Below are 12832 nucleotides of genomic sequence, written 5' to 3'. Positions count from 1 at the left end.
TCCCCTTTGCCAGAGAAATTCCATTAATGCAGCTTTGGGTATAATTATGGGTGAAAAAATGACTGACGTCTCTCATTCTGAGTCTTGTTGCAGACAGATCAATGATGTGTCCCCACCTGGCACACTGGTGACCCCACCTCCGCCAAGGGCCCAGCATCGCAAACCTCCATCCCTCCTCACAGGTAGGTCCAGTACAAAGGAGCCGAACTGGTGGCACAGCAAATCTGAGGGTTGAGGGGCAGTCACAAATGTGTGTCTGCAATGGAGCCAGCAGCCCTTTTCAATGCAACCCAGTCCAGGACTTACAAGAACCTGGGCCTGGCCCTCCTCTCCCTTACACTGGTGAGCTGGGCACCCAAAGTCAGAGGCTGCTTTTGAAAATGTCTCGTGTCTTCATTATGGATGAACTTCAGCTCAGTGCCAAGGGAATATGTAAGACCCCCAGGGCTTCAAGGGGGCTTGGAAGGCCTCACATGAGCCCTCAGTACTGGGGACAATCTTACATGAATACCAGTATGTTCTGCTGTGGGAAAATCCCGGCCTATTGACAAATTATTGTACTGACAAGTAAGTGGGAGTGTCTGAATATTTACCAGGGGTGTTTTTATTAAGAATTTTGCCTGCTAGTTACATGGTCTCAGGCATTTCTCTAAAGACGTGGAGTAAAAAGTTCAAAAATGCCTAAATGACCCAGGTGTCTAATTCTCATAGACTTTCAATGGAAGTGAGGCACTTAACTAGGCACTTTTGTAAATCTCACTCTTAGGAGCCTAGGTCTACAGGCTCCTTAGTATCTAAATCACTTTTGAAAATGGGACTTAGGAGCCTAAGTCACTGACTGACTTAGAAAATTGCATCCATTGAAACTAAAACCCCAGCCTGCTAGTGCAATTTTAAAGCTTGTATTTTACTTTTAAATCCTCTTTTTTTGGTACAATCATCCACTTCCCCCAAGGGCTGTTTGCAGTAGACAGGGGCAGTGAAGGGAATTCGTTTTGCATTGTTCTTGATTTGAAACAATGAACAGGGCACACCAATGTGACAATCCAGGGGTGGCTGGTATTATTTCTGTTACAGTAGGGCGTAAAGGCCCCAGCCAAAATTAGGTTCCCATTGGGCTAGATGCTGTACAAACATTTAGCAAGAGAGATAGTCGCTGTTATTGTCTAAGTAGAAAAGACAGACACAGGGTGAAAGAACAGAAGTATTATTGTCATCTGCATTTTATAAATGGGCCACTGAGGAACAGAGAGATTAAGTGACATGCCCGAGGTCACCCAGGGAGTCTGTGTCAGAGAAGGGAACTGACCCCCAATTTTCTGAGCCCCAGTCAACACTTTAAACACCCTTGTTCTCAGCAGTCAGTTGATAGCACACAGTGGATGTTTCCTCTGCATTCTCATTTCTCCAGACCAGTTCATCTCAGTTGCTTTGGATATTGTAACTGATTCTCTCCCTTCCTGCTCGCCCTCTCAGGCAGACGCTTAGCGCCTGATGACTTGGAATTTGCTGTATGGCCCCTTGTTCTGGTAGTCCACCCACAGAGATAATATGTCCATCTCTTTGGGATCGGTCACTAGCTTGAAGGTGAAGTTCTGTAGCAGTGTGCTGAAGAAGAGAAACAGCTCCATCCGGGCCAGCCCCTCCCCTGGGCACATCCGCTTTCCTGGAAAAGAAAAGGAAGTGAGACAGACCAACAGAAACAGGCTAAAGGCCTGATCTAACACCCACTGAAGTCAATACAAGGCTTTCTCTTGAATTCAATAGGCATGGTTTCAGGGATCCACCAGCCTACCCTCTACCCAAACAAAGCACAACCACACGTTACTTTAATGGCCAAAGGCCCTTCCTCCTCTGCTGTGTGAGCAATAATTCAGGGCCCTCACAGCTGTTCTTTATCAAAAAATCATTGAAGCCTCATGGACAGACATGAAAACTAGGACTCTGGGGTTCCACACACAGTTCTCCCAGTGGTTTGCTGTATGATTGGGCGATGGGAATATTTATTTATCTGTCTTTTGCCACGATCAATGAGAGATTTCGGTGAGATCTGAGCAGAATGGAATCTTGTTACAAGGACCGATTTGGGCAAATCCCCACTTCGGCCAACCTGATCATGCCACCCAAATAATCCCTCCAAATGAAACCAGGAGCGTCCCAAATCTGACACTCCCAGAAAAAAGGGAAGAGATTTTCAAAACCATCTGAGTGAGGTGCCTAACTCCCATTGACTTTCAATGGGGCTTGTGCCTCTAACTCCCTCAGGCACTTCTGAAAATCCCACCCAAAATATCTAACTTGCAAAGACAGAATGAGTTGTGTTTGGCTTGTAATGCCAAAACAGGTGACATTTACCAAACTGCGCCCACCCCACCCCCCATTGGATCACTGGGAGATGGAATTGAATTTGCAACCTCAGGGTCTAAAAGCATATTCTGCTAATATCTGAGCTAAACGAGTCAGCTCTGTTAGGTAACATTGTAGTAGCCCCATCAACGTACCTAGAGGGTGCTGCCACCACTTGAGAGGAACAGAGCATTCCCCTGACTGTGTGTAGTTTACACATGGTATAATCAGCCCTCCCCAAGCATTGCTTATCTGCAGACAAGCAGCATCCAGACAGGTGTGAAATTCTTTCCTCTGAACCACCACATGGAGTCAGTTGCAATCTGATCCCTTACTGAACATCTCAGCACCAGCTGGAAGTGGCTTTGGGAACATAATTGTCATACCCTACAGTGGAATGCTTATTGCAAGCCGTGATCATGGTGAAATTCATCCCTCTGCAAAGGAGCCAGCATAAGACTCATATGCCACTTCAGTTCCATTTAATCCTTCAGAACTGGTGCAGAGGCCAGGGTTGAAGTGCACTTCCCGGGTATGTCCGCATTGCAGGGTAAGCTTAGGATTAGTAGAACTCAAGTTAGCAGAACTCGAGTTAGCAGACCCTGGGTTTGTTAACCTACGGCTTGAGCATCTACACACATTTGTAACCCAAGGTTTGGAATTGCTGAACCTTGGGTCCCAAGCTGGGGCTCCACTATCTCCACTGCATTATGCAGGCCCAAGTCCAACCACCCAGGTCCAAGACTTCCTAGCACCCTCTCAAAATGTGGCCAAAATGTAGCCCTTTGTTTGAGGTCCACTGTGGGAAAATTTGTCCACCAAACTTAACTGTCCAGAGGACAAAGGAAGTTGGTCATGGGATACTTATGGTGGACTCCCAAAGCACAAATCCAGAGGGGTTGTGTCTACACTGCAGAGCTTGGACCCTGGCTCCCAGCTTGACTCAGGCTCAAACCGTGTACCCCTGTGAGGTCCAAGCCATGGGTTCACATGAGTTGTGTGTAGACAGAAGGGGGAGTAGGCTTGAGCCTGTGTTTGAATCCAGGGCATATATTGCAGTGTAAAAATACCCTAAGGACTCCCATCTTACTCTCCTTAGCATATGACTTCATTGCAGAGTTAGCATGGGTGATCGGCACCCGGATTAGCCTTTTCTGGGTGTGAAAATCCCTACCCGAGTTGCTCTGTCCTCACTGGTGCTATACTCCCCTGTAGGAGTTGCTAGGATTTTGGGGGACACATCCCATGGTGCTGCAGTGAGCTGAACTGCTCTGTGATTTTTTCCCAGTGACTTGTGGGTGAGCTTGTCTGTTCTTCCAAACACAAAGGGGAACTGTGGGATAGCACTGGGGGACCACCAGCACTCTAGTGAGTTAACCTGCCTCCTCATTGCAAAGTGGGCAGGTTACCAGCTCGAGTGAAAGCAGCACCCTAGTTCTAGCCTGTAAACCGAGCTGGGCCAGCTCTTTGGGGTTGAAAGCATCTTTACACTCAAGTGAGCGGGGGTTGTGTGTGGACAGGAGGGGGGTTAGACACAATGCTTGGGGAAGAGTCTGAGTTAACTTTGCAGTGAAGACAGACTCAGACGGGCATTTTGCTGTTGACTTTGCTGGGAGCAGGAGCCAGGTCATTGACACATTCTCTTGTAAAGCAAAATGCAGCCAGAGACCTTTGTAAATCCCAGCCTTTACCTGCAGAGAAAGGCATAAAGGCCTTGTTTGGCCTAAATTCCCCCTTCTCGTCCAAGAAATGACCTGGGTTAAACTCTTCTGGAGTCTCCCAGTGCTTTGGGTCTGAATGCACAGACCTGAACACTGGAATAACAGTTGTGCCCTGTGAAGATAAAGGATAGAAGGAGACAGAAAAAGCAGACATTAAATATGGTAATGGATTAGCTTGATCATCAGTGGAGAAGCAGCCTGCAGTGGAGACAGCTGGAAAGTCTGGTTGTGCACAGAAGGTAAATAATCAGTCTGCAGAGGGGCCAAAGCAAGTAACCACTGACTTCCATTCAGGGAAGGCTTAAGTGGATTGTTGTTGTTGTGTAGCCCCCCTGCACAGGGCTGGCTTGGAGCCAAGTTGTGTCCCAGGAAATTGAGACCAGGCCAGGAATTATTTATTTTAGATTTATAAAAACCCCAAGAGGTGCCCGTGCTAAGCTCAGGATGCTAACCCTTTAGAGATTAACAAACAGGGCTGCCCCGCCCACCTGGACACAGGAAAGTCACATGAGCCCAGGCCTGCAGCCCGCCTGTACTCCACATGCGTGGGGAACAGATGGGCTTTACGGCATGGCCAGAGGCTCCAGGGGATAAAGGGGGGAGCACATTCCAGCATCACACAGGCTGTCAGTCTGGCAGCTCCCTGCCATGGGGAGAAAGACAAGCCTGGCTGGAGCATCTGTGCTGCTCTGGCTTGCAGCAGCATGGCTCATGGGAAAAGGTCAGTTCAGATCATCAGAACCCAAAGCAGGTGGAATCACACTCGCCACGAACTAGGAGCAGCATCAGTTGCAAGAATCACAAGCCTTTGCCCGCTGTGCTGAAAAGTGCAGTGCTGCCAGAAACTGGGAAAGAGCCAGGACCTTTACAAACAAGCAAACAATTCGAGGAGGGGATGCAGCTCCAGTCCAAGGCTCACCCTCCACCCCTCCCCTGAGAGCGTCCCGAGGAGTTACTGCACCTGGGGGATGGTGTAGCCCCAGAACTCTGTGGGCCGAGTCACTGCCCGGGGGAAGTTCTCGCTCTGTGTTTTCTGGCTGCGCTGCAGCTCATGGATCACTGCGTTGGTGTAGGGCATCCTCACCCGGTCCTCTATGCCAGGGGCACAGATCGCCCCCACCACCTTCTCGATCTCCTGCTGTACCTCGGCTGCAAAGGATTAGAAGTTGCTGCACTGACCTCCCCTTGCCTTCTCTGTGAGGGAGTTTAGAGATTAAACACAGAGCAGCCTAACTGGAGTGAAAGGCCTGTTTTTACATCTATACGCCAGCCAGAGGTGAGACTGCAGCTGGGTAGCCCTACCCACGCTAGCTAAAAATGGCAAAGAAGATGCAGCGCATGGGCTGTCCAAGCACTCCTGGGTCTGTGCTCATGTTGCTAGCTCATGCTGCTGTGTCTTCACTGCTATTTTTAGCCACACTAATGAGGTTAAAACTAGTGTGGGTATGCCAGCCTGGGCTGCAAGCACCTCCGATTGCAGTGCAGAGACATTCCCGAATGGGTACCAGGAAACGCAGAGCTCTGGTTCACCCTCTGTCTAGTTAGCCTGGCACCTGGTAGCCACATATTGCGGATCATGCCATGGGCACCCACCCCGGCTCCGTCAGTGTATCCTGCTCAAGCAGGGTGCCAAGAGAGAAGGGTGAACTGCGACTGGACCTCGTACAGTACCCTGACCGTCCATCCGTCCGTCTGTCTGTGTGTGTGTAATGGGCCTGATCCAGCAAAGATCTCTGCACAAGCCCCTCACAGCACAGGGGCCGTTGGGCAGTGTTGAAGAGGACCTACTAGTCTGTTCTTATAGAGTACTTCAGCTGAGCACACTCAGAGGGAGAGAATCTGAATCAGTCCCCTTGCTGCATCATGGCTTAAAGCCACTTAAAGGAACCCCCCCACACCTCCATTCTTTGTACCTTGAATTTGTGGGAACTTTGCCATCACCAAGAGGAAGAACAACAGGGAATTGGCAGTGCTCACTGTCCCAGCACCAAAGAGGTCAAACACCGCCATGAGCAGGTTTTCGTCGCTGAATACATCCCCTGACGTGCTCTTTCCCTGGAAATGGATAGAGGGGTGGGTTGGTGGATTTAAAGAAAGTGACAGCTGTAAAATCATCCCCAGGCTGCACAGCATGCCTGCAATGGGCGTTTGGTTTCCATCCAGAGCTCTAGGCAGTGAAGACAGGGGTTCATCTAATTGTGAACAGCAGCTTTGCTGGATTCTGGCATGCCTTGGGATTTGCCTCGCCCTCAGCATTAGCTGGGATCCTCAGCGTTTCATAGCCCTGAGCAGCATCCACCTCCCCAGATAGTTCTATAATATACACAGGTCACTTAGCTCGCGAGTAGCAACTTCTGTCTTAGGATTACAAAGTGCTTTGGGAATGGCAGCTAAGCCTCACCATGAGCCTGGGGGGTAGGAATTATTACTGACATTTTACAGAATAACAAACAGCAGGAAAGTGAATTTCCCAATGTCTCACAGGCAGTCAGTGTCAGAGAGAGGAAGAGAACCCAGGTTCATCTAGGTCCCCAATTTAGCTGCTAGGTCAAGATGCCGCTTAGCTAAGACTTAGAGCAGGCCAGTCTCATAGCAAAGCCCTTGATTGGGAGTCTGCTATTACTCTAGCACCCAGCCTCAATTTACCAGCTGAGCTGGAGCTACAGGGCCAGGCTGGAATTATGACATCCCTGTCATCTATTAATCCGTAACATGCTGATCAGTCAGTACCTAGGTCTGAATGCAATGTTATGCACGCCCATTGAATGGGGTCCCTTCTTGCTACTGTCTTTAGAGATAGAAATAGCCCCAAGGCATTCAGGCCCTGCTGTACCTTCTCTGCCTTGATAAGGAAACAGTCAATGTAGTCCCGGGGACAGCTTGGCTCCAGGGTCTGCTTGTGAGAGTCAATCTTTTTTTGGATGAAGTTCTTCAACTTCTCACTTTCATTGAAGACCTTGTTGTGTGGTCCTGGCAGGTAACGCATGATGCCAGGAAAGGTGTTGTACAGCTGAGAACAGGAGATGTGATAGGGCTGTTCTGAGATTGTGGGTGCACCTCTCTCATCCCCTTGGCCCCCACGATGTGGAGGCAGGGCTTGATCATTTTTTCTCACATGTGTAGTCACATGTGGTTCCAGCCCTGATCCATGAGTGACAACACCTCACTCCAATCAGCCACACCTTTGACAGCTGTGTTTCCAAAAGTGGCCAGTAAAAATGGAGGCCCCATAAAACTCAATGGCCACTTTGGAAGATTTTGGCCTGGGACTGCACAGGGCCAGCTGATACACAGCAGGGCTGGAAGTGGGAAAATGCTCTTCATGGCTCTCATTCAGGGCACCACTGAAGCACGTGCATTGAAGAGGCATGCTTCCCTGTATCAGGGCCTAGGGGTCTGCAGGAGCGCCGCCAGCTTTTTTGGCGCCCTAGGCAGCGGATGGTCCCACCCCCGAAATACCGTCGACAACCAGGGCGGCCGAAGAGCCGGCCACCACGGTTGCCACCCCACAAATGTTAGCGCCCTAGGCGACTGCCTAGGTCACCTAATGGGTTACACTGGCCCTGGGGGTCTGATCCAAAGCTCTTGAAGTCAGTGAGTTTCTCCATTAACTGCAGAAGGCTTTGGATCCGTCCAGCTGCCACTGATGTTAGGGAGAGTTTTTCCACTGCCTTCCCTTTGAACTGAATGGGGAGATGTATCAGAATGGGGAGGCGCCCCATGGGCTCAGAGGAGAAATACCCCATGGGCTCAGATGGGAAGTACCCAATGGGCTCAGAGGGGAGGCGCTGGTACATACCTGTGCAAAGGAAGAGATGAAATAATGGGTGTAGTTCCCCATCATGCCCAACAGCTCCAGAAAGGCCTCATCTTTGTAGCTGAAACGACTCCCAAAGACAACGGCGCAAACCACGTTAGAAACAGCGTGCCTGATGCTGGTTATGGGATCGAACACCTCACCTGCAGCATCCATGGAGGCAAGGGAGAGCACAACAAATAGAGTCAAATCCAACATGCATCTCTGGTTTGTTCACAATCGAGTTCCTCGCTGCCCCTGTAAACATAATACCCTTCTTGCTCATCACTGCAATTAACCCCAGGATGGAACCCTTTTCATCTAAAAACCACTGAGATAAAGAGTCCCGCCCAGTCACTGTTCAGAGAAAGGTTCAATGACTCATTCAGCTCCCTGACCCCATCCACTCCTACCTGCATGGGGAGACTGAAAAAGGGCACACAGATCCCCTACCCTTTCTGTATGAATGCCCAATAAATACCCCACCCATAATCTTCTGAGCTTGGGGTCCAGAAGGCTTCCTCTCCTTTGCTAGCATCTAGGAGACCCATTTCTCACCTCTGGATCTTCACAGAAAACCTGCTTTGTCTTTGTGCTTCTTGTAGTGGGGAGGAAGGATGGAACCCATTCACCTACCCATTACAGTCCATCACGTGGCATATTTAGCTATGTAACTCTTCTGTTTTTATTTGTGCTGTACATTTCTATGCTCTCTCCCTCTGTGGAGAGCTCTGCTACCATTTTTGTTCTCAGAGCTCAGTGCAGATTGTCAAAGGAGATGCATATACTGTGCTCTCTCTCACTCTCTTTCAGGGAGACACTACATTTTTGTTCTCTCTCATTTTAGATTAAGGGAGCACCCAAACTAAAGATCGTTCTGGATAAAAGTATCAGTTTGCTCTTTGGACGTGGAAAAACACATCATCCAGTGGAGCCTAGGAACAGTCTGCGGTGTCCTCACGGTTCCTAGCCCTTTAGGTGAAAGTGCATTCAGGGGCTGGGACTCAGAGTGAAATGTGTTATTCTAACAGCTGTTGCCTTGTGAAATTTAGCTTCAGATTTTTTTTCCCTTTTGCAGTGAACCTTTCTATGAGAGTTATCCAATATCAACCCGATTTGTGGCAAAAGCTACAGGGTCCCTCCCCAGTCTCTCCTGCAATAACTGTGCTGGATGCATTTGTGCTACCCTATCTGCATCCAGGCTCAGTGATGCCCTGACTATTTTACAGAAGCAGGTCATCAGGAAGGAAGGGAGGGATGCTAAGGCTCAGGTCCTCAAAGGTATTTAGGAGTTTAAATAGGAGTTAGTCTCCTCACTAGCTTGGAGGGTCTGGGCCCAAAAGCTTGGCTCAGAGCACTGGAGTCTTTCCATTGATTCCAAAGGGCTTTCCAGCAGGCCCTTAATCAAGATAAGGACGAGGTCCCTATTCCTATAAGGATCTCTCCCATTTACTTATATGAGTTGCTTCTTGAGACAACAAGGCTATTCTGTATCTTCTATTTGTATCAGCACATTTAAATGAATAGGGTTCAAATTACCTTCCATGTCTGCCATCGCCTTCACCAAATACTGAGCCTCCTCCTGCACCCGCTGCGCCATTGTCTTCTTCCCCATCCCAAAATCCCGCAGTGTAGCGATTGTGAACCTGCGGAGCTCTCTCCATTTCTTCTCACTGCCAGTGACAAGCCCTGAAAAGATGCAGTTAAAAATCTATCGTTTGACTGTCAAAACCCCAGCAGGTTACTAAAGACAAAGAGTCCAGAACTTCTGGAAAATTAACTATGGGCAGCATATCATTCAGCCAGTGATGTCTGTAGGGTGTGCTGTACAAAATTCCAGACAGGATGTTGTTCCTGGTAAACAAGGGTGACAAAGCTGAAACTCAACCTGTGTGGAAGTCTGTTTGTTTGGGTCTATAGTTCGTAGCTGTTTTAGTTAATAAATGCTTCTGATTTAAGATGGCCTGTGATTCTATGTAATGTGCCAGAATCTGCATATAGTGAAAGCAGCTTCCTTTGTGAAAAATTGTTGAGGTTCACGAAATTGTTCACATTTTTGATTAAAAATAGTTATGGAAATTTTTCATTTACGGAAAACCTGGTGAAAAAATGCTATTAAAAATTGTGAAAAAGACCATTTCAAACTGAACAGAATGAAATCAACTCCTGAAAACTTTCTTAGAATGGTATTTTTTGACTAGTTCTTCTTTGGCCCTTGCATAAGGGGTGGGGAAATGCCACACCCTTGGGGACTGCTGTTTTCTGTAGGTATGCATTTGTTCCCCATTACCCTGTTAGCTGAACATTGCACAATCTTCAATGTATTTATCCTTCTAACACCCCTGTGAGGCAGGGCAGTGCTATTATCCCGATTGTACAGATGGGGAACTGAGGCACAGAGAGACTAAGTGACTCGCCCAAGAATGCATAAGAAGTCTGTGTCAGAGCAACAAATTGACCCCACATCTTCCAAGGCGCAGGCAAGTCCCCTAACCACTAGAACATCCTTTCCTGTCTAGGGCTTTCATCCATTCTCTTCTCAGATCTCTCCAGTCAGGAACTTCACTATAAATCCCAGGCGCAATAAAATAATCTAGAAGAGGAGAGACCCAAACACCCACCGTATCCGTCCGTCACTCTCTCATGAATGGCAACAGCAGCACGTCCACCAAATTCTTCAGCCTGACCCACCAAAGCGTCTCTCACTGCCTCATACCCGCAGAGCACCACAGCTGGTTTTGGGCCAAGCCAGACGGTGAACACTGGACCATACTTCTTGCTGAGCTAGGGGCAGAGGTACAGAGAGGGCTCCATTAATCAGCTAAAGAAATCACTGACAGTCTCTCCAAGAGCCATAAAATTGAGATAAGGGTGGGATTTTGAATGCTGGGGAAGATCTGTGACAAACAACGAATATTGTAACCAACTGAACACAGATAGGTGGAGAACTAAGGCCTACGTTTGAAAGTGTACCTAGCCTTTGGAACAACTTACCAAAGGCATCCCAATGCCAGCAACGTGAGACTAGCCTGCAAGGAAGTCCCTTACCTTCTGGTAGGATTTGTGCAGGGGCAGAACATCTTTCTGCCACAGGTTGCCCAGAAGGAACCATGGGGCTGGTCCTGGAGGGAGCTGGCCTCGTTTCCGGTTGTTTTTCCAAAGCATGAAGCACATGGTGGAGAGGATTAAAAAGAGACTCAAGATCCCAGCCACTCCAGCATCCATCCTTGTCTGTTACCTCCCTCATAGAAGGGCAGCAAAGGAACTGTTTTCGCTTGCCAGAAAGGCTGGGTGAAATGCTGCACTCCACTGATGAGTGGAGGTGCCCAGATCTGCTGTCCGACTTCTCTATATATAGCACCCTCTTCCCGGGCGTCTCTGTCCCCTCCAGTGACACACTGACCTGTGTCTACATAAGGTTACTTAATGTCATTTCTTATCGCATCTTGGTCTCTGACCCTTTATCTCCCCTTCTGAGGGTCAGTGACACAGAGATGATGTTGTCTCATGTGTGTGACTAATTGAACACATCTGCACTGGAGCGGACATCAGCAGGAACTATTTGTTTGAAAAGGTTTCCCTATTGCCGCTACGCAGAACAAGATGTCTATAACCGAGAGAGCGTGGAAATAAACATGCCCTCCACCCCTGCCCCCATCTCTTGGTTTGTTGGTTTTTTCATTTGCTCTGCTTTGCGTATTGTCAGTTTCAATACGTCCCTTGTATACTCAGCAAGGCCCTGATCTGGCAAAAAGGGCAGGGCTGCCCAGAGGATTCAGAGGGCCTGGGGTCTTTGGCAGTGGGGAGCCCCTGCTTCGGCAGTAATTCAGCGGTGGGGGGTCCTTCCACTCTGGGACCCGCTGCTGAAGTGCCCTGTGTAGTAAGTGAAGGCCCTAATAAAGGCCCAGTATGAGGCCTGAGGCCTGAACTAAAAGTAATGGTTAAGACTTATCTAAAAAGCAAAGTCAAGCTGTGAGCTGAAGGCCGGCTCGGTTCACAGACGCTGGCATGGAAAGGGCTGATGTTGCATAAACATTTATTCACCTAGCATACCGAAGTATAAACATGGTACCAGAACACCTTATACTGGAACATTCCACAGATAAGAAAGAACAAGTCGATCCATCCATGACCGAGGGCAAAAGGGTAATGATATGGATAGAAGTTTTGTGTTCAAACCAAACAGTAACAATGTGGAGGTGGCACCTTGCTACGTAAGGGTGCACCTCAATACGTCAGGAGTGATGTGTAACTTGTTGTACCTGTGTATAGAATGTATCCCGGGCGTATTCTTGTCGGCCTAGGGGCATGTGAAAGTCCACCACTGACTGAGCCGAGTCCATTGACCATTGGGTACATATTCGTGTATGCCTGTTAGGCTAAGAAACCTACAGGGAACTATTATTGTATCATCGGCAATAAACCTGGCCGACGTGCCTTCGTACCTTACCAGACTCTGTGGTCATTGGGCGTTCTCTTCGGGTCTGCTGTGTTCGCTATCTGCGCAGAGCTGGGGCAGCACACAGAGGAACACACGGACGCAGCCAAGTGATACCAACAAGGAGAGAGCAGAGCACCAAACCTGTAGCATCTGACAACACACATCTGACAACACTGGTGACCCCGACCGCTGATCTGGTGAGTAAGCGAGCTGTTGCTGTAGGAATCGCATCTACACTGGCAGAAAACCTCGAGCTAGGGACCCCTGATCCCCTCCCCTTTGATCCCCACGGAGTTTATAATCCTGGACACTGGATTGCAGTAAGGGGGTCCATATGAATTTAAAAAAGAGAGTGAGACATGGACTGGCATGTTGTAGAGCCGAGGCTCTGAGAAATAGTATAAAAGTAAAAAAGCAAGAATTTTGCAATCATGTCTATGGCAGTGAGATGGCTTAGACGGCATGCTGGCCTCTGGCCAAACGAGTATAGAAAAAGCAGGCAAGTAACAGTAACAAAGAAAACAGTTA

General features: G+C 48.6%; 1 protein-coding gene across 1 annotated transcript; it reads right to left on the bottom strand.

The window, feature by feature from the left end:
• Positions 1-1444: 1444 nt before the first annotated feature.
• On the bottom strand, positions 1445-11125 carry LOC116822898 (cytochrome P450 2C5-like). The gene is made up of 9 exons (XM_032777075.2): positions 10912-11125; positions 10485-10647; positions 9403-9552; positions 7867-8027; positions 6901-7077; positions 5981-6122; positions 5029-5216; positions 4038-4179; positions 1445-1666 (listed from the first exon to the last, which is right to left on the bottom strand). Exons 1-9 carry the CDS (start codon positions 11086-11088, stop codon positions 1485-1487), a joined length of 1482 nt encoding a protein of 493 aa, XP_032632966.1. The 5' UTR covers positions 11089-11125; the 3' UTR covers positions 1445-1484.
• Positions 11126-12832: the final 1707 nt, after the last annotated feature.

Source organism: Chelonoidis abingdonii, chromosome 13 (assembly GCF_003597395.2).
Source record: "Chelonoidis abingdonii isolate Lonesome George chromosome 13, CheloAbing_2.0, whole genome shotgun sequence".
NCBI classification, from domain to species: Eukaryota; Metazoa; Chordata; order Testudines; family Testudinidae; genus Chelonoidis; species Chelonoidis abingdonii.
This window is presented reverse-complemented; position numbering and strand designations above follow the sequence as displayed.